At 53.4% G+C, this 18,383-nt stretch overlaps 2 protein-coding genes across 7 annotated transcripts in view; both read right to left on the reverse strand.

Annotated features, from left to right (window-relative positions):
* TRAIP (TRAF interacting protein) overlaps positions 1 to 2,211 on the reverse strand; it is a 22,858-nt gene extending 20,647 nt beyond the window's left edge. The window contains exon 1 of the mRNA XM_012647117.1: positions 2,066 to 2,211. Coding sequence (XP_012502571.1) covers positions 2,066 to 2,163 — 98 coding nt within the window. The 5' untranslated portion in view covers positions 2,164 to 2,211. The remainder of the gene's footprint in view (positions 1 to 2,065) is intronic.
* A 1,426-nt stretch (positions 2,212 to 3,637) lies between these two features.
* CAMKV (CaM kinase-like vesicle-associated) lies at positions 3,638 to 16,402 on the reverse strand. 6 transcript variants are annotated; one of them, XM_012659500.1, is made up of 12 exons: positions 16,205 to 16,353; positions 7,955 to 8,063; positions 7,707 to 7,838; positions 7,454 to 7,528; positions 7,101 to 7,239; positions 6,841 to 6,961; positions 6,620 to 6,695; positions 6,393 to 6,529; positions 6,150 to 6,228; positions 5,832 to 5,919; positions 5,429 to 5,540; positions 3,641 to 5,314 (listed from the first exon to the last, which is right to left on the reverse strand). In XM_012659500.1, exons 2-12 carry the CDS (start codon positions 8,047 to 8,049, stop codon positions 4,956 to 4,958), a joined length of 1,413 nt encoding a protein of 470 aa, XP_012514954.1. In that variant the 5' UTR covers positions 8,050 to 8,063; positions 16,205 to 16,353; the 3' UTR covers positions 3,641 to 4,955. The 6 variants fall into 6 exon arrangements, with proteins under 6 accessions (XP_012514822.1, XP_012514885.1, XP_012514954.1 ...); XM_012659649.1 differs by having other exon boundaries at positions 4,902 to 5,314; positions 7,748 to 7,838; positions 16,205 to 16,350; XM_012659712.1 differs by having other exon boundaries at positions 4,933 to 5,314; positions 7,101 to 7,110; positions 16,205 to 16,356.
* Positions 16,403 to 18,383: the final 1,981 nt, after the last annotated feature.

Here is an 18,383-nt window from a genome sequence, read left to right on the forward strand (position 1 = left end):
ATGGGGAAAAAAAATCCCAAATGTGTTTACCATAAAAAAAATAGAGTTAAAGTATTCAACAACAATAACATAGAAGTAGGTAAAGGGTGTTAGTATTTTAAGCTCTTTGAGTTGCCTGGGAAAATGAGAAAGATGATGATTAACCTTAAATTTGGTAATTTAAGGATACATATTTTACTTTCTAGGATAACCACTGAAAGAATGGAAATGGGGTACATAACTTCTAAACTAACTGAGGGAAAAATAGAATATTTAATCAGTCCTAACAAAAGCAAGAAAACAGAGAATAAGAAATAATAGGCAGGGCAAAATAGAAAACACTAAATATGATAAATTTAATCTTCTTTTCATCAGTAATTGCAACAATTTTAAGTAAATCAGCTGGATTTTAAAAGTCCAACTAAATGGTGTTTTCAAGAAATACATGTAAAACATAAGTACACAGAAAAGTTTAAAGTAAAAGGATAGAAGAAAAAGAACATGCAAACAGAAAATACAGTACTCTTAAAGGTGAGCTCGATTTCTAGCCTAACAGATAGTGATGCTCCCTCAGCATGAGGCTCAGTCTATCAACAACACCTGCCTAAACAAAGCTTTACAAGTAAGGGGTGCCCAGCAGCTGTCAGGGCCGTGCCTGGCTCTTTGCTTCCTGGGACCTTTTGCCTCAGAAGTCCCCTGTGACTATTACCACCCACGATTCCTAGGGGTCATTTTGCCTTATCTCTTTTGCTGGGAGCTCCAAACCAGCCTGTCCACAGCTGCTAGGAGAATCTTTCCCCACTAACTGTACACTCAACAATATGGTCCTACACTGTCACTGTCAGCAAGAACCCTGGATGTGGGAGCACCTCCTTGCCCTTCCATGTTAAGCTGGGTTTGCTGGCACAGTGAACACACTTGGGTGTCTGGCCAATGAGATGACTCTGGATAGAACCATTCCAAACCATCAAGCAAAGCACAACAAACACTCTCCCATAGCCAAAAGCCTACCAGGTTTCTATCTCGAAGAAATAAAAGGGCTCGTTAATGTGGTGAAAGCTCACCCCAAGCGGGCTAATAGTTTTGAAGTCACATCTTTTTGAATAGATGATCAAGGAAGCATCTTCTCTATTTTCACTGGACCAACTCTTGTCTCCTGGGCTCAGCTCAGCTATCACCTCCACCAGAAAGCCTGCCCTAACCCAATTCTGCCCAGGTCGAGAAGCTCCCGTGGTGTTGGGAAACAGAGTTAAGAGACATGGAAAGTTTCAGGAGCTTTGCAGGACCTTTGCCTTGAGGGACTCTGTGGGAATATTAGTTCACAGACTAGAAGCTACTTAGCAACAAGGGAGCCCCCTGAACCGATCAAGGGCGACTGCAAGCCAGCACCTGGAGCTTGTGCAAGACAGAGCTCAGCATGGGGACCAAGGTTAAGAGATCTGATCAAGGGATGTCAGCCCAGCAGACAACCTGCAGCTGGAACTATCATAAACTTCAAGGCTATTCCTATTTCACTCCTGATCACATGTCTTGTTATATAGAGAAGTATGCAGGCTCAGCGTTCCTGTTTTATGCGTTACTGCTTAATTAACAATTTTATCTTTAACTTGTATACTCAGCCAGGTCTATTCTTAACTTAGGGTTTAAGAAGTTTATCTTAGAAAAATTTTGTAATTGTTTGCTCACATAGGTAGAATTAGGTAAGGGTCTCTTGAAACCTTTGGGGAGCCTTGAAACCTAAACAAATAATCTGTACATATAATTCTATGACCAAGAACAACTGCTTGCTGTACCAATAAACACTGATGTGGGACTTCACTCAGTGCCTCCTGGCTCAGGGAATGCTGGACTTCCCCATCACTTTAAACTACACTTTGTCTCTATTATTTCCAAATCTCTTGAGACGATCCTGCCTGGGACCCGTTTTGTTGGGAGAGTAGCTAACTCCCGGCACCGTGGGGTTCCGTCTAACGAGGTTCTCATCACCTGTCTGGGTTCCGGGGACAGATCGCCTGGAGGCCCGACACCCCACAGTCCCGAAGTGGTACTGGGGCGAGCGCCGGGTCCCGACACCGCGTTCACTCACCACTTCTGGTGGAAGGTGTGGCCGCAGTGGATGGCGGCCACGTCGCGGGAGTGGTCGAAGAAGTCGGAGCAGATAGTGCACAGCGCACGGATAGGCATGGTGTCTGGACTCCCGGGACCCACGTAGCCAAGGAAACTGCAACAGGTCCAACTCTCGCTTCAAATTTGGCCCCACTGCGCGACTTCCGGGAAAGGACCGGAAATGACCACACCAAACCGGCGGAGGAGCCTGAATGCTTGGTGTGGATTGGGCAAACCCTCGGGGGCGGGACTAGGGGCTGGGCTTAGCGGCCCAGCGACCGTAGAGAATCCTGGGGCGGAGCGCAGTAGCTCTCAGGCGTTTCCTAGAAGGAATTGGCTGGCACCTCCGTTGCATCAAGACTGGGAGCAGCGATGCTGCCGCCTGGGCCCTTTTCCAGGGTAAGGCAGAGCGTTGTTTCCAAGCCAGAGCTGGTGCGAGGCGGGCCGGACCCTCAGCTCTGTTCTTTTTCTGCACTCGGGGACAGTCAAGATAACCGCAATCGAAAGGGAATGGGACAACGAGTCCCCCTGGGCTCTGGGCAGTGCAAGACCATTCGTTGGCAGCATAGTTCCCATAGACTGAAAGAATACTAAAAGAATACACTTTCTCAGTCTTCGGCTCTGGGTGATTCTGGAAAGATGGACACGTAGGTCCCAACTCTGGGGTCCCTGGCACCCCAGGCCAACCTTGCTTTATCCAACAAAGACAGGACAATCGAGTTTGGAGACGCTAGGGCCAGTACCCTGACTTTAGCTCTCATCTCCCATGAGGATCAGTTATGCCCAGGACTGTAGTAGGGTTGGAATTTTGGAGGGCCAAATGCTTCAAAGACCAGGGACCAATAAACCCTTTTTATTATTCCCGTATCAGAGACGTTATCTGTGAGGTCCTCCCTGAGAAAGAGCAGTATCCCTGGTGAGTTCACCCAGGCCCACCTTAGTCTCTCTGGGGGTTTTACACGCTTAGTATTTGTAGCAGTGTTACGCCCTCTCCCCAGAAGAAACCTTAGGCAGAGCCCCATAATACAAAGCTGATCTGCTCCTGCTGAAGTAGACCCAGAATGGGAATTCACTCTGGGCCTATGTGGAAAGCACAGGTGTTCACAGGAAGAAGGAATCAACACAGAGCAGCATAGAACCTTTATGCAATGCCCACCCTGCACCCTGTCCCCAGCCCAGGGAAGCCTACTTTGGCCATGAGCAAGATCTCTCCCTGTGGTGGTTGGCCCTGGGTGGGTTCCAGCTCTATGCCCAAGTCAGGACAAAGGTTTCTTGGTCAAAAGGAGTAAAAACAGCAGCCCTTAATTGAGCTCTCGGCCCAGCCCAGGACACAAAACGTACATGGATTTCTAGAGTCCAAAGGACCACCACCACCACCATCAAGGAATTCACTGTGGGGTGGATGGTCTTCACTCTCACACTCTCAGCCCACGAAATCCACAGGGCACTGAGCACTACCTGTGAACCTACTCCCAGCCTTTCCCCTCCCCACTGCCTTCCAGGGGCTCCTCCACAGTAGGACAGAGGAAGTAAAGGCAAGAGGGTGGCCAGAGGCTTTGCAGGGTGATGTTTATTTACCAGGTTCAGCAGGCACACAGTTAGCCCACCAACCTTCACACACCAGCGCAGACCCACAGGCATGCAGGGAGAAGGGCAGGACCACCACGGAGTGCCGAGCAAGGGCGAGGACCAGTGTGGCTGCCTGTCCAGGCTATGGTAAGGTCTGACAAAGGGCACCTGTCAGAAGCCTCCCTCAGGGAACTGGGGAGTCTTATTCTACTTCCTCATCCCAGCAAAAGCAACTAAACATAGCTCAGAGGCACCTGGGCCTCTGATAGAAGTAAGCTGTAGAAATAGAGGGGATTCCTCTCCATTTCATTGTTGAACTGAGAGCAGAAAATCTGCCCCTGTAAAGACCAAACCCCCAAATCAGACTATGGGGGTATTGCCATGTGGCAGGCCCCTGTAATAGAAAGTACTTGTGTGCTGAGTCTGTGGGGAGTGGGCATCTAGGAAGAGCAAGGGGCTATCAGCCCTTCCTATTTGGCCCAGGGTAAGGGCCCAGCTAGGTCACAGCACTGGGTGCTGGGCCTGTATTCTGCTCCCCCGGGTCTCATTGCCACATCTTAATTGTTTCTCCTTTCCCTTAGAGGCTCGTGAAGTTCGGAGTATATGGCAACCTGCTGCAGGACTCAGGAGGGCAGGACTGTAGGAGGGACTTCCCAGGGACAAAGATGGAAGCTTCTACCTTCCTACTCATTCTCTTCCACTTCTGAGGACCCCCACAGCTAGCAAGCAGTGCCCCCATGTGACCAGTCTTGACTTAAACATACTACCCGAGATTTCTGCATCGTCTATATGAGCCTGCATACACTCCTAGAGCAGCCCACACACCACAGGCACACCCATCTTCATGTGCAAGAGCCTAAGACCACTGACAGGGCCTCGCTGGAGGACCAGCTCTCAGGGCAAGGCCGCCCAAGTTTACGGCCTGGGAGGTTATGGGACCTGCAGGGCCTGCCTGGGGGAATGGTGAGACAAGAGAAAGGGAAAGGAGAGTAGAGGCCCACTGAGTATCCCTAGAGCAGCATCCCACAAGAACAGAAACTGGTGAAGCTAGCAAAAGACAGAAAAGCCACAAGGAATCCATGCAGGGGCTGGGGCTGGCCCTGCTTCTGGCCTGCCCACCACTCATACACATATACACAGGAGACGAGACTGCTCTCCCGTGGCCCCCAGGTGTGCCTCACTGGGATGCGGGGGCATGGGGGACTGAGGGTATCATGCCAGTGACTCTATGTACAGTAAGAAGCCCCTCATCCATTCTCCCACCCTCCTGCCCATCCCCCACCCCCTACCAGGCTGCCCACTCAGCTGGTCTTCTCCTTCTGAGACTCCTGGGCATAACCAGCAGCCTCTTCCCCTTTACTAGAGGGTGGAGCCTGGCCTGTGGTACCCTCTGGGGCTGTGCTGTCCGGCTGGGCCATAGCCAGCTCAGGGGTGGCAACTCCCTTAGTGGCTGGTATGGCACTGCTTTGGGCGGTGGGCACAGTGCTGTCTTCTGTGGCTGGTGTGGCTCTCCCATCAGTGGCTGGAGTAGCACTCCTGTCAGTGGCAGGGGTGACACTCCCATCAGTGGCTGGGGTGATGCTCCCATCGGTGGCTGGGGTGACACTGCCATCGGTGGCTGGGGTGACACTGCCATCTGTGGCTGGGGTGGCACTACGGTCTGCAGAGGCCACATTATCACTCTTTGCAGCACAAGCAGCATCACCCTCCGTGGCTGGGCTAGCACTGCTCTCAGAGGCTGGGGCAGCTCCACTCGCAGCTGCAGTGGCCCCACCTGCAGCCCCAGGGGTGGCAGTGTCTGTGGCTGAGGCAGACTGGGCTGCAGCCGTGCTAGATTGTTCTGGCGCCCGGAGCCGTTTCATGAGGGTGGTCACTCGGACAGCCTTCTGAAAGGAGGACAGTGGAGAAAGGCTCAGGGTGAGGCTTGCTGGACCAAGTGTTTGGAAATGGCCAAATCCAGCCCCTTCCTTGGTACTCCTAGCTGCCTCTGACCACCACAGGGCCAAGAACCCAGCTGCTCAGCACTCCTGCTTAAGGTAAGAACAGTGGCTATAGCCACACCTGATGGCCTGAGAAAAGCACCTGTATGGCTGCAGGGGTGTGATGCAGGCAAGAAACTGTAAGTGTTGGAAAGAGCTTCTGGGATCAGGCCAAGAAAGGAGCTATCCAAGTCTTACCTTCCACTTGGCCCTGGCAAAATTCTTTTCAATCTGGGCACAGACACCATCCTTGATGTTCTTATCAGAAGCAGCATTGCCAGAAATCCTGGAAAGGGTGCAAGTGCATCTGGATTGGGGGGATATGGGCCTTTGTGGAGGCTCTGCCTTGCCCTACCCCAGGGGATCCAGGGGACTACCAGGCAGAGCTTCTGGGCTGGTGTGAGTTCTGAGTTCCCCTACCCACTCAAAGTCTCAAGGATGGGGGCTCCTAGGTGTGAAGGGGAAAGAGATCAGGAGAACCCTGGCCTCTCCCACCCACCCCTGGGCCCTGCTCACCATTCATGGGAGATGGCCTCTTCTGCAGTGATCCGCTGGTCTTGCTCCACCTCCATCAGCCTTGTGACCAGGTCTTTGGCTGGGGACAAAGCCAGGGAGGAGGTAGGCATGGCTGCCCCATCTCAATGTCTAGAGGTGATGAATGGGCTGGGGGGCAGGAGCTGAATCCAGCAGAAAGAGCTGAGAGCAGTGCCAGCCTCCCCACCACCCTGCACCCTACCCACATGCTGGGCACCTCCTTACCTGCCTGTGAAATATCATCCCAGTATGGAGAGTCAAACTCATAGTCACCAGCCAGGATCTTGCGGAAGAGATTCTTATCGTGGTTTTCGTAATCATCTTCTTCCACCTCCTCATAGAAGGGCGGGTTGCCTGAAAGCCTACATGGGGACAGGGTCACACAGGAAGGCCACAGACACAGGTCCCCACCCCACCTGACTGCAAGCCTGCTTGTCTGCCCATCCACTCACAGGATATACATGATGACTCCAATGGCCCAGCAGTCCACAGGGCGTCCATACCGCTGACGGCCTACCACCTCTGGGGCTACAAAAGTGTCCGTCTGCTGGTTAGTATCAGGCCTGGCCAGATCTGGAACCATCTACACCCAATTCCCAGGATGGGGACTTTTTCCCTCTGCCCACAGAGGCTCCCTGAAGGCTGCCCCCCACCCTGCCCCACCCCTGCTTGCCCAGATACTCGGGGGTCCCACAGGGCTCCTTGATGAGGCCATTCTCTAGCTTAGCCAGGTGAAAGTCACTGATGACGATCTTTGAGTTCTTCAGCCGGTTGTAATAAACCAGGTTCTCCAGCTACACCAGCCAGGAATAGCATGTGGGTAAGCAGAGACATCATGAGGGCCTCAGAGGCTGGACCAAGGCCCCAGGGTACTACCCACTCCAGCCTTAGCCCAGCTGCCAGTTGACCCTTTGGCTCTGGCTCTGGCCTTACCTTGAGGTTCCTGTGCACGATCTTGAGTGAGTGCAAGTAGGCCACGGCCTCCAGGACCTGCCGTACCACGTTGCTCGTGTCTCGCTCCGAGTAATAGCCCTGGTCCAGGATCCAGTCAAACACCTCCCTCCCCGTGGCCCTGAGGGACACCAGCCCCTGAGCCCGGCGTGGGCAGAATCGGGGGTGGGGCAGGAACACTTGGGCAGGCCGCCTGCACCAGGCAGCTGGCTGGGCAAGGCACAGGGACCTGGGACCACAAGGGTCCAGAATGGGGGCTTTCCTTAGCTGCAGAGGGTGGGACAGGTGAAGGCCCTGGGGACTGGGGAATCCTTGGACCCCAGACCCACACTCACAGCTCCAGGAAGATGAAGTACTCCTTGCGGGTCACAAACACATCCACCAGTTGCAGAATATTGGGATGCTTCACCCTGGCAACAGGGAGAGGAGCCAGTAGTTAGGGCTGGGTGAACCCATGGGCGAGATTCTGGTAGCTAGAGTGGCCACAGCAGATTACCTGGCCAGAGGCTGGTACTGCCTGAGGCTACCTGCCCTCTAAGCCCTTCCCTGCTACTCCTACCCCACCCTGACCCCAGGCCTTACACTCACATTTTGAGTATGCCTATCTCATTCTTGGCTGCCTTCCGCACCTTGCGGCCATCCCGCTTCTGGAACTTCTTGCAGGTATGTAGCTTGCCTGTCGTCTTGTCCTTGGCCCGGAAGATTTCACAGAACTCCTCGCTGCAGCCAACAGGTATCCACTCAGCCCTGCCCTTAGCATGGGCTGCCTTCCACCCCCCTTCCCCAGTCCTTGCCCACAAGCCCACCCACCCTTGCCTGACAGGCCCAGCACTCACGTCTTGATGACCTGTCCCAAATCATATCTGTCAGTCACCTCCGATGGCTGGTTATAGTTCTTCTTGTCGCCCAGAGTCACACACCCAAACGGCATTGCCGGGCTCTAAGCTGCGGGTAGGATGGGGTCTGGCTCAGCTGTACTACTCTCCACTTCTCCCCACAATACAGGGGCTGCCTTTGGGACATCCCAAGCTGGCTCAGGCCAAGGCAAGGGCAGAGACCACACCAGGAGGGGCTAGAGGTTAGGCAGGCTCAGATCCTACCCCTGCCTTTCTGGCCGTACATCCAGCCACTCAACTTGGCTACCTGAACTACAACAGCCCCCACATATGAAAAATGTATTAAACTGACATATCAGGGAATAGTTTTGTATTATATGTGCTCAGAAAAAGACTTATCAAACAAATTCTTTAAATTTCAGCTATTTCAAAGATGAACTCCTGGCCCTACTCACCCACCAGATATTTATCTCTGAAGGTCTGGAGCTATGATGTGTCCATGAAGATGTGAAGAATGTGAGCACTGCTGGTAGAGAGCAACTCTCCCCTTTGGAAAGCAGTTTGGTAAAGCCACAAAAGTCAAACAACCATATGCTATGAACTAGCAATTGCACTCCTAAATATATGCCCTACAGAAATGCATACACTTATGCAACAGGGCACTCAAACAAGAATGCTCATGGTGGCCATATTCATAACTGCCAAAAACTGGAAAGAGCCCAAATATCTACCACTAGCAGGATGTATTGTGGTTGAGTCACACAGTGGAATATTACACAGCAATGGAAATGAAGGAGCTACAGCTATATCCAACCACACAGTGAATCTTACAGTGTTAAATGAAAAAAACACAAAAGAATACATATAGTATGAATCTATTGATGTACAGTTCAAACAGGCAGAACAACCCATGCTGGTTAGGGTTACAAACACAGCAATAGAACCACAAAGAAAAGCTAGGAAATAAGCACCAGGAGTCGGGTACTGGCTCCTTCTAAGAGAAAAGGTGGGGTTGTGATTGAGTCATGAAGGACACTTGGGGGCATTCTAGAGGGCCTATTTTTGAACCTGAGTGGTAGTTACACAGATGTTTGCTTTATAATAATTTGTAAAAATGTACATTACAAATTTGGGGCACATTCCTAGATTTTTGTTATACTTCACAATACAAAATGTTAATAAAAATTAAGGCCAGCCATACTAAAGAATACTTGGTAGCTATTAAAAAGATTAAAGTATGCTGCTGTAGGACAATTGTTAAATAAAAAAGAAAGGGACAGAATTGTGGGGAGAGGGTGCTGCTATTTGGGTACTTTTTTTTTCTTAAGAGACAGAGTCTTGGGCAGGCGCAGTGGCTCACGCCTGTAATCCTAGCTCTCTGGGAGGCCGAGGCGGGTGGATTGTTTGAGCTCAGGAGTTCGAGACCAGCCTGAGCAAGAGCGAGACCCCGCCTCTACTAAAATTAGAAAGAAATTAATCGGCCAACTAAAAATATATAGAAAAAATTAGCTGGGCATGGTGGCGCATGCCTGTAGTCCCAGCTACTTGGGAGGCTGGGGCAGTAGGATCGCTTGAGCCCAGGAATTTGAGGTTGCTGTGAGCTAGGCTGACGCCACGGCACTCACTCTAGCCGGGGCAACAGAGTGAGACTCTGTCTCAAAAAAAAAAAAAAAAAAAAAAAAAAAAAAAAAAAAAAAAAAGACAGAGTCTTGGCCAGGCAGAGTGGCTCACGCCTGTAATCCTAGCACTCTGGGAGGCAAGGTGGGAGGATTGCTTGAAGTCAGGAGTTCAAGACCAGCCTGACGAGTAGAGACCCTGTCTCTACTAAAAATAGAAAAAATTAGCTGTACAACTAAAAATAGAAACAAAAAATTAGCCAGGTGTGGTGGCAATCGCTTTAGTCCCAGCTACTCAGGAGGCTGAGGCAGGAGAGGATTGCTCGAGCCCAGGAGTTTGAGGTTGCAGTGAGCTATGATGACACCACAGTACTCTAGCCTGGGCAATAGAGCAAGACTCTGCCTCAAAAATAAATAAATAAATAAATAAAAATAAAAATAAAAAAAGAGACCGGGTCTCGCTTTGTCGCTCAGGCTGGAGAGCTGTGGCACAATCATACCTTACTGCAGCCTGAAGCTCCTGGACTCAAGCGATCCTCCCACCTCAGCCTCCTGAGTAGCTGGGACTCCAGGCATATGACACTGTGCCCAGCTAATTTTTTTTTTTTAATTTTTTTAGAGATGGGGTCTTGCTATGTTGCCCAGGCTGGTCTCTGACTATAGGTATGAGCCACCATGCCCAGCCTGGGTAAATTTTGTAAAGTTTATATACTGGTGTACACTCACAAACTCTTTTCTGGAAGGACACTGAAAAAAGTAAGAGTTCTCTTTGGAGCAAAGAGTTGTGTGTCATAGGGACAGATTTATAACCTTTGTTTATTAATTTTCTGTTAGAATTTTTACTCTGATTGCTTTGGTGGATTTGGTAAATACTGCATTCAGACACAATGCTTGGGGTATTCCTCAGAGGGAGAATCACCATCTGGGTGGAGAGGTGAAGAAAAGTTTTGAAGAAGAGGCAACATTAGGACTGGACTTTGGAGAGGAAGGGTTTGCCAGGAGGCATGCAGGGGTAATGGTCAGGAAGAACAAGACAAGTCTGCCTGGTGCTTCACTGCTGGGGCCCACAAGGGACCTGGGCTGTCAGGTCCAGGTATGAGGCCCCCAACCAGATACAGCTAGTTCAGTGGATTCCAGGCACTTTTTGTACCTGGGACACGGTGTCTCATGGGTGTGCAACCCTGCCAATTACAGCCCAATCCTCACCTGCAGGGCTTGGTGGGCTGGTCTAGCACCCAAAGAAAAAGGCACTCACAGCCCTTGCTCAGAGGTGGGGATTGGCGACTGTCTTTAGACCTTCACAGACCTGACCCTAGAGTCTACCTCCATAATTCCTAGTGTGACACTGGGGCTGCACTGAAATTTCTCTGCTTCTACTGACTGTGCATGCTCTCCCTCCACACCAGTTAGTACTTGCTGTATGCAGGGGTTAAGCTGGGGCCTTGGGTACCTAGATGCTCCCCTATCTGAAGGCACTCACAACCTCAGGGTAGTGGACAAGGGAGGAAGCCATCCCCAGAGGAGGCAGCTTAGCAAGAGGGACTCTGCCAGCCAGAGTCAAAGACCAGGATCCAGACAAGCCTTATGGCCAACCCTGGCTGCTACTTGCTTCCTCTCAGGCAGAGGTCAGCCAGCCACCTCCCAGGAGTCACAGCCTTGGAAGTTCTCTTTCAAATTTGCCCTCGGCATTAGGAAACAAATTCCATTATTCTTTCATTTGAGTTGCCTGGGCTCAGGGAATACAAATGCATTTCATCAGCATTATTGAAGCCAGGGCTTAAGCCATCTTGTGAGGCATAGCAGAGGCAAACGAGAGAGGCTTTGAAGATCGAGAGAGGCTTTGAAGATCGCCGCTGACTGCATGTCTTTGCCACCATGGACACAGCACTGCCCCTGCATCCGCTGGGGAGGAGCATGTGGCTGGAATCCCATTCTCACAGCTGAGAGCAGAGGCACAACCACCCACCATTGCCGGCCACACATCTCCACATCATAACATCTGGGGGAGGGGGCCTGCAACAGTTCTGTCACAGACTTCAATGGGCAGCCATTCCCTCCCAGGCTGGAGGCTGAGGGCCATGTACTCAGCTGGAGGGTAGTACCTCAGCCAGCCGGTTTCCCAGGAGGGCTGGGAGGGACCTTGTGTCCCAGCTCCGTTGCTTTGCTTTCCCTCTGGCAGGAACGCCCTTCCCCCAAAGCCTCCAGTCGGAATCTTATTTGTTACGGCAGAGTTATTTATAACGTTAAAAAAATTCAGCAACTATCTAAATGTACAACAACAGGTGACTCGCCAGCTCGACTGTGTCCACTCAATGGTAGGAAATGTGGGCACTGGCCAGAGCACTACCTACCTTGGCTTCCCTGTGGAGCAGCCTCCACGTGAGCAAGGTGCTAAGACCATAGCTGAATCTCTTCTTTCATCGTGATTTCTGACATTATAAGGTTGTGCAGCAAATTGTCTAAAACAATCCTGATGCTCCAAGGCCAGACTCAAAATGGCCCTTTTCTGAGACACCTTCCACAACCTCTACCACCAACCCCACTCCAACAGCTCCTGGCTCTGCCAGCATGGCGTGGGTGGCAGGTTTCATGTATGCCTGGCCCTGACTCTGGCCCCAGCTTTCTGCTATGCATTTGCATTCATGCCCATGGGGGCCCAGGTCTGGTCTTAGGGTCTGACTCCACCACAGAAAGCTGGGCCTCTGTTCACAGTTAGTTCAGCCTGGAGCCATGTCCTGCAGGCCTCAAACCTGGGACAGGAAAAGATCTGTCCCCCCCTACCCCCTACCATGGCTGCCCAGATCTCAGAGAGTCATTACTACTACTCCTCACCAACCTAACTGGTCACTTGGAACCCACCTGGCCTGAGGGTGAAGGGACAAGAAAGGGGGGCCCTGTTTCCACTTAGCACCTTGGTCCACTCCACCCCCACCCACTCCACCATCTGCTACCCTGCTGCTCTCTGGGAGGCTGTCAGTGTGTGCACCAAGCCCCTGGCACCTGCCTGCAACAAAGGGGACCCTGGCCCCAAAACTGGAAGCAGCCAACGGATAGCTCTCAGAATAGGGGGAGGCCAGGCTGAACAGGGTCTGCATTTCTCACCCCCATGGCCCAAATCCAACACCCACCAGTGGAGAACTCTCCTCCCAGCAACAGGACATGGGCTCTACCTCAGATCCATGTGGGGCCATGGGAGGGCACAAGAGCCCACAGTAGATATCTAAACATGTAGCTATCCCTCCATTCTCTGCAGAAGAACTGAATGGTGTGCTCTGGGGGCTGCCCAAAGGGAGCTTGGAGGAAGTGCAGAGCCTGGTGCTGCAACTGCCCTCTAGCTGGCTCTCAGGAAGCCTGAGGGTCAAGCACTCCCCAGTTACTGCCTGCTCCTAAGGCCTAACCACTGGGCTCAGGGAATCGAGCCTCGGGCAACCCTAAGGGAGCCTCTGTCTGTTGGTACCCTGGTAATAAAAAGTCCCCTAGGGGCTCTACTCTATCTTTAGGCAATCTGGCTCCATTGGGGAGCCTACATTGGGGTCCTGTACCCTCCTCCACCAGGGTCAGCCTGGTTCAGGCCCCACCTTTCACAGGTACAAACAGGAGTTTCCTACTGCCCTAGTCCCCTGCCATGTGGGGCCCTAGGGCTTGCAGTAAATCTAGGGAGGTTGCCAGGGGCCCAAGAGGGCTCCAGCTGCCTCCCAATGACTGTAGGCAACACCTCCTTATTTAGTGGCAGCTGTGAACACCAGCCTGCAGGCACACCCTCCTTTCTCCTACTTTCCTCTCTCAGGGACTGGGGCTTAGTTTTCTGCTGCAATGGACATGTCCAGAACCAAGCCCTGCCTAACTCACAGCTGAGGCCTCACTCACAGGACCAGGGGAGGTGGAGACCTCATTCAGGAGACAGGGCCAAGCTTCTAGACCATCATACAACTGCTTCAGGGAATTGGTCAGGGGCCTCAGGCTCTAGCTGAACCAGGGTCAGTAGTTCCTGGAGCTGACTTTCTTTCCATCTAATGAGAGACAATGGGGGAGAGGGTCTCTCTAGTCTTGGGGTAGCATCAGTACAGTGCTACATTCAGAAAGTTCAGCCCTCAACATGCAGGTAGAACCAAGAATCAACTGGCCCCTCCAAGGCACCTAGCCTCCCAGTCTTTGAATTCCTGGAGCAGAATCCACTGGAGGGCCTGCTTCCCTGTGGTTAGAGGAGGGGAAATGCAGAGAAAGGCACTAGAGTAAAGGGTTGCTATGGTAATGAAAGTTTTAAACAAGGTGAGGGGGAGGGGAGAGGTGTTGCTCAGGTCCCTTCCTCCAGAATTCCCTGAGACTTTGACCTGGTTCCTTTCCCAAGGCTCCGTGACCCTGATCCCCATCAAGGAAGAAGAATTGGGGGGACTGAGACTTTAGAAAAAAGAGATAGGGCTGGGCATGGTGGCTCATGCCTGTAAATCCTAGCACTTTGGAAGGTTGAGGCAGGAGGATGGCTTGAGCCCAGGAATTTGAGGTTGCAATGAGCTGTGATGATGCCACTGCACTCTCACCTGGGCAACAGAGTGAGACCCTATCTCAATAAAAAGAAAAATGAAAAAAGAGAGAAAGGCAGAAACACAGAGAGACAAACACAGAACCTGTGATGGAAGAAGAGCAATGAGGCAACAAAGTAAAAGGGACACAGGCACCAAGGGTAGAAAAAGGGAGGTGGGTAGGAGTTCTGAAGGGACCTATGGATGCCCAGCAGAGCCCAAAGGCCTCCATGGCCATGTGCCCTGGGCCAGGAGCTACACATGGTACCTGGACCTTTGAGACTGCACCCTCCTGTATCCCCCAGACATACACTGAATTTGGCGTGGGAGGCACAGTCAAAAAGAGGCCAGCTTCTTGGTGGGGAAGAACCTAGCTACTGCAGCCCCTCAGACAGGACAGTTTCCCAGCCCCTCACCCTGTCATCATGGCCGCTTAGGTAAAGCAGATCCAACAGAGCCTTAGGTAAGGCTTCTGTTGGAAGGCAGAAACATGGAGGGATGGAAATGAGGCTCGGGACCTGGCTACTTCCCTTTATAGTCCCTCCCCTCAGCTGATCCAGCTGTACCTAGATCCCCAGCCAACCCCCACCGTCACTTCCCCCCGCCCCCCGCCCTCATCTGCTGTCCTCTCTAGGCCTTGGGTCCCCAGGGTCCCTCTCGTAGCACAGCTTAATCCTCTGTCACCACCACCCCCACAGCAGATTGTGTCAGGAGGAACAGAAACAGCACCACAAGCAACCCAGAAACAGGATAACAACTGTACAGCACTTCTCCTCCCTATGCCTCAGTTTCCCTGAATAGAGATCATGAACTCTGTGGTCTTCTCCCAGGGTGGAGGATGGCTTGCCTGCCCGTGAGTGGTGGGCCAGGGCATGGAGCTGAAGAGAAGCACCATCAGAAGATATATGTACAGCCAGCCTAGGGGACCTGGGGGTCCACACCAAATTTAAAATAAAGGAAGACCCCTGCCCCACCCTGGAGACCAGCCTGACGCTGATGGGAGTAGAGACACCAATTTCACAGTGGAGGAAACTGAGGCCCAGAAGTCACTTCAGCTGGCAGGAATCAACTCTGAGGGTGGGGGCAGGGTACCAGGTCTCTGAGGGTAGTTCTGGAGGCTCGAAGCCTGGGCCTGGGGGTCAGGGAGGAACAAAACAGGGGCTGGACTACTGCAGACTCTTAGCTTTTCATGAGGGAAAGAGGGCCTTGATCCCTAGGAAGGAACCAGGTGGAGCAGTCTCTGCCTGGGGGGGTGCGGACAAAAGCAGTTTGGCAGAGCTATTGGGGTGGGGGGCTGGGTTTCAAGAGCCCAGGGTCTCTGTCAGACAATACAAGCTGGGAAAGGCAGAAGATCGCGCTGTCACTATCCCCCCACCCCCAGCCAGAGTCCCTGCTCCCCACTGTGGTGCCACCCTGACCCCCTTCCTCAGTGCTGCTGGCTCGCCCCCGCTGGCACAGCAACACACATGCGGGAGGCACACGTGTGAGCACCAAGCCCCGCACCTCCCAGCAGGAACGTGTGCGCCCCTACCCCCACCGTGCACGTGGGTCCGTGCACTGGACCCCCGGTTGGCCCCCCCACGTGAAGGCTAGGAACCTGGATTTTGGCTGGGGGGCTGCTGGTCCCCAGGCTAGGATAGGAGCCTCCTCCCCCACCTCGCGGCAGCCCCGCCCAGCCCCCTCCAGGTTGTCGCCCATAAAGAACTCTCCGTTGTCATGGAAATTAGTGACTGCTAAACCGGAGGGAGGGGGCCCGGGGGCAGTTGGGAGGGGCCGGAGGCGGCTCTGGGAACAGAGAGGGACGGCTCAGCCCTCGGCCCCTACCCTCATGGGGGACCACGAATCTTCGAGGGTTAATGTTTTCACAATTCGGAGCTGCAGAGGCTTCTCCCTAGGACCCCCAAGCCGTCCGAGGTGATGGGGAACTTTAGCCCGACCCCGCACGCCGTCCCTCGGATCTGCAGAGCCCGCGCGCTCTGCCCCCTCCAGGACCTCTAGCCCTCGCGGCGCCCCCGCTACTCTGCACCCCGAGCCTCACGCCAGGGAAACAATCCCCTAAGGCCCCCCAGCGTGCGTTCGGGAGGCCCCCCCCCCCAGCCCGACCCTCCCCGCACCTGCAGCGCCTGTTGGTCACAGGGAGGAAGTGATCACGGGCTCAGCGGGTCGCCGAGGGCTCCGGGGACGGCGGGCAGAATTCGCTTCGGGCACGCGGGGCAGACGCGGCGCCAGATGCAGCCGCTTCGGCTAGCGAACCTCCAGCATCGCCAGCCGCTCGCCGGCAACGGATTCGCACCCCGGGCCGGGGGCGGGCTGGGGGCGGGGCCTCCCCGCCGGCCCCGCCCCGGCCCTGGCGGAGTCTGAGGCCAGAATCCCACTCGAGGGTGGGTGAGCGCGGGATGGCTGGTAAGCATTGACCTGCTTGGCTCCTATCGGGCTCTCAACTACTCCCTGAGACCCTTGGACTCCTGACTCCGCAGCAGCGGCCGGAGGGGCCTTCCTATGCCCAATGTTAGGGGTGAGGAATGGAGAATGTGGGAGAAATACTGAGTCCTAGAGCTGCACATGAATCTCTTGGCAGATAACAAGGGGACTCAGATTTTTCCCAGTTCCCAAAACCTGACCCAAAGTGCAGGACCCACTTAGAAGAAACATGTGGGCAGTTGCTAGGGCAGGCTGCCCTGCAGACTGGCATCCCCTAGCTAGGAGCAGTAAACACACAGAGGTATGTGTGAAGGTAGTCAGTGGGTAACACAGTGAGGGCCCCAGATAGGTGGCAGAGCCTCCTATCCCACTGCACCCCCATCTCCTGCAAGGCCAAAGTCTTTCTCAATCTTAAGTCCCAGTAAGGGTGGCTGGCCCAGTCAGGCCCCTCCTGTGTGGCACCAAATTTCCCCAACTATAAGTCACCTATGACATGGTGTGACTACTTTCTTCCCAATCAAATCACCTTTAAACACTTTATGAGCAGCATCACTCTAGGTGGCCTTGGCTGGGATATGGGGACCCGGGAGAACTATGGCACCAACGTGCCCCACCAGGCCTGGCCCCTGACTGAAGGGAGGAGGCTCAGAACTGCTAGGAAGAAGCACTGAAGGAAGTCCTTGGCCATTTCTCTGTCCCCTGTCAGTGAGGCACATGGACCCACTCAATGTCTGCCTCACTCCCCTCACAAGCCCTGAGGACCATCTGGAGGCCAAGCTTAGGCCTCTCAGTATCTGGAGCTGGGCTCCAGCCCACCCCACCCTTCCCAGTGAGCCCAGTGACCTTGCTGGGGGGGACATCCCCAAACTCTCAGCCATGTTGAGTGAGGCTCCCCTGCATGGCTACCCATGGCTGCTAAGAGGGACTGTCCAAGTAAAGAAGTTGGGGCTGGGACTGGGGTTGGAAGGCTAGCCTGGGAAATGACTGCTTCAAACAAGCTCCCTCAAAATCTTCCTCCGGAGGGGATATTGAGGAGTCCTTCACATTCTTCCATGCCTTTTGGGTAGAGGGTCAACTCCTCCAGGCCAGGCTGGTGCTGCCTCTGAGCTTGCTGAGCTCTGGGTGGTCTCGGTCATGGCACCAACCCCACGCTGGGTAGAAATCTTCTGGCAGGCTGGGTGTCTGCAGGCCAGAGCCTGTTTCTCATCTCAGTATGCTCAGCTAATGTCTGCAGAATGAATGAATGGCCTGGCACCCAGTCCTTCCTGCCATCTGCCCACTATCCTTGAAACAATGGGTCTCTGAGTTGTATGGTGTAGCTAGCTGACCCCACACACGTCACACACGTTTTCTGTCTTTACTGAGGGTTATAGCTATCCAGGCATGGAAGCCAAACAGATGCTGGAATGGGAATTTATAGGCAGGGGAAGGGGTGGCTCTGTAGAGCCCTGCCTGCTGCTGGCAGTACTCCACCTCTTCTTGATTCTATGCATACTCTGTGCATGTGGGTGAGAGCACGTGGCAGGCTGTGTGTGCACACGTGTGCGTGCGTGTATGCTCTCTTATGCCAAGGGAGATGGCAACAGCACAGTGTATGCAGTGGTGCCCAGGGGCACGTGTGTCTGCATTCCTTGTGCACCCAGGCATGCTTGCTGGCACGTGTGTGTGGACACTGTAGCGGGTCCCTGGAGTCGTCTGTCCCTTTCATGCCTGACACAAGTCTCAGGATTGTGGAGGCTGAATCAAGCTGTGAGAGCAGAACATGGGAAGGGGCTGGACCATGCCCAGGGGCAGGCAGGGTTTGTGATAACCCTACATCATTGGCTGTTTCCAGGCTCCCCACCAGGGCAGCCCTTTGCTCTCAGATGTGTG

This window comes from Propithecus coquereli, unplaced genomic scaffold (genome assembly GCF_000956105.1).
Source record: "Propithecus coquereli isolate 6110/MARCELLA unplaced genomic scaffold, Pcoq_1.0 Scaffold1, whole genome shotgun sequence".
NCBI lineage: Eukaryota > Metazoa > Chordata > Mammalia > Primates > Indriidae > Propithecus > Propithecus coquereli.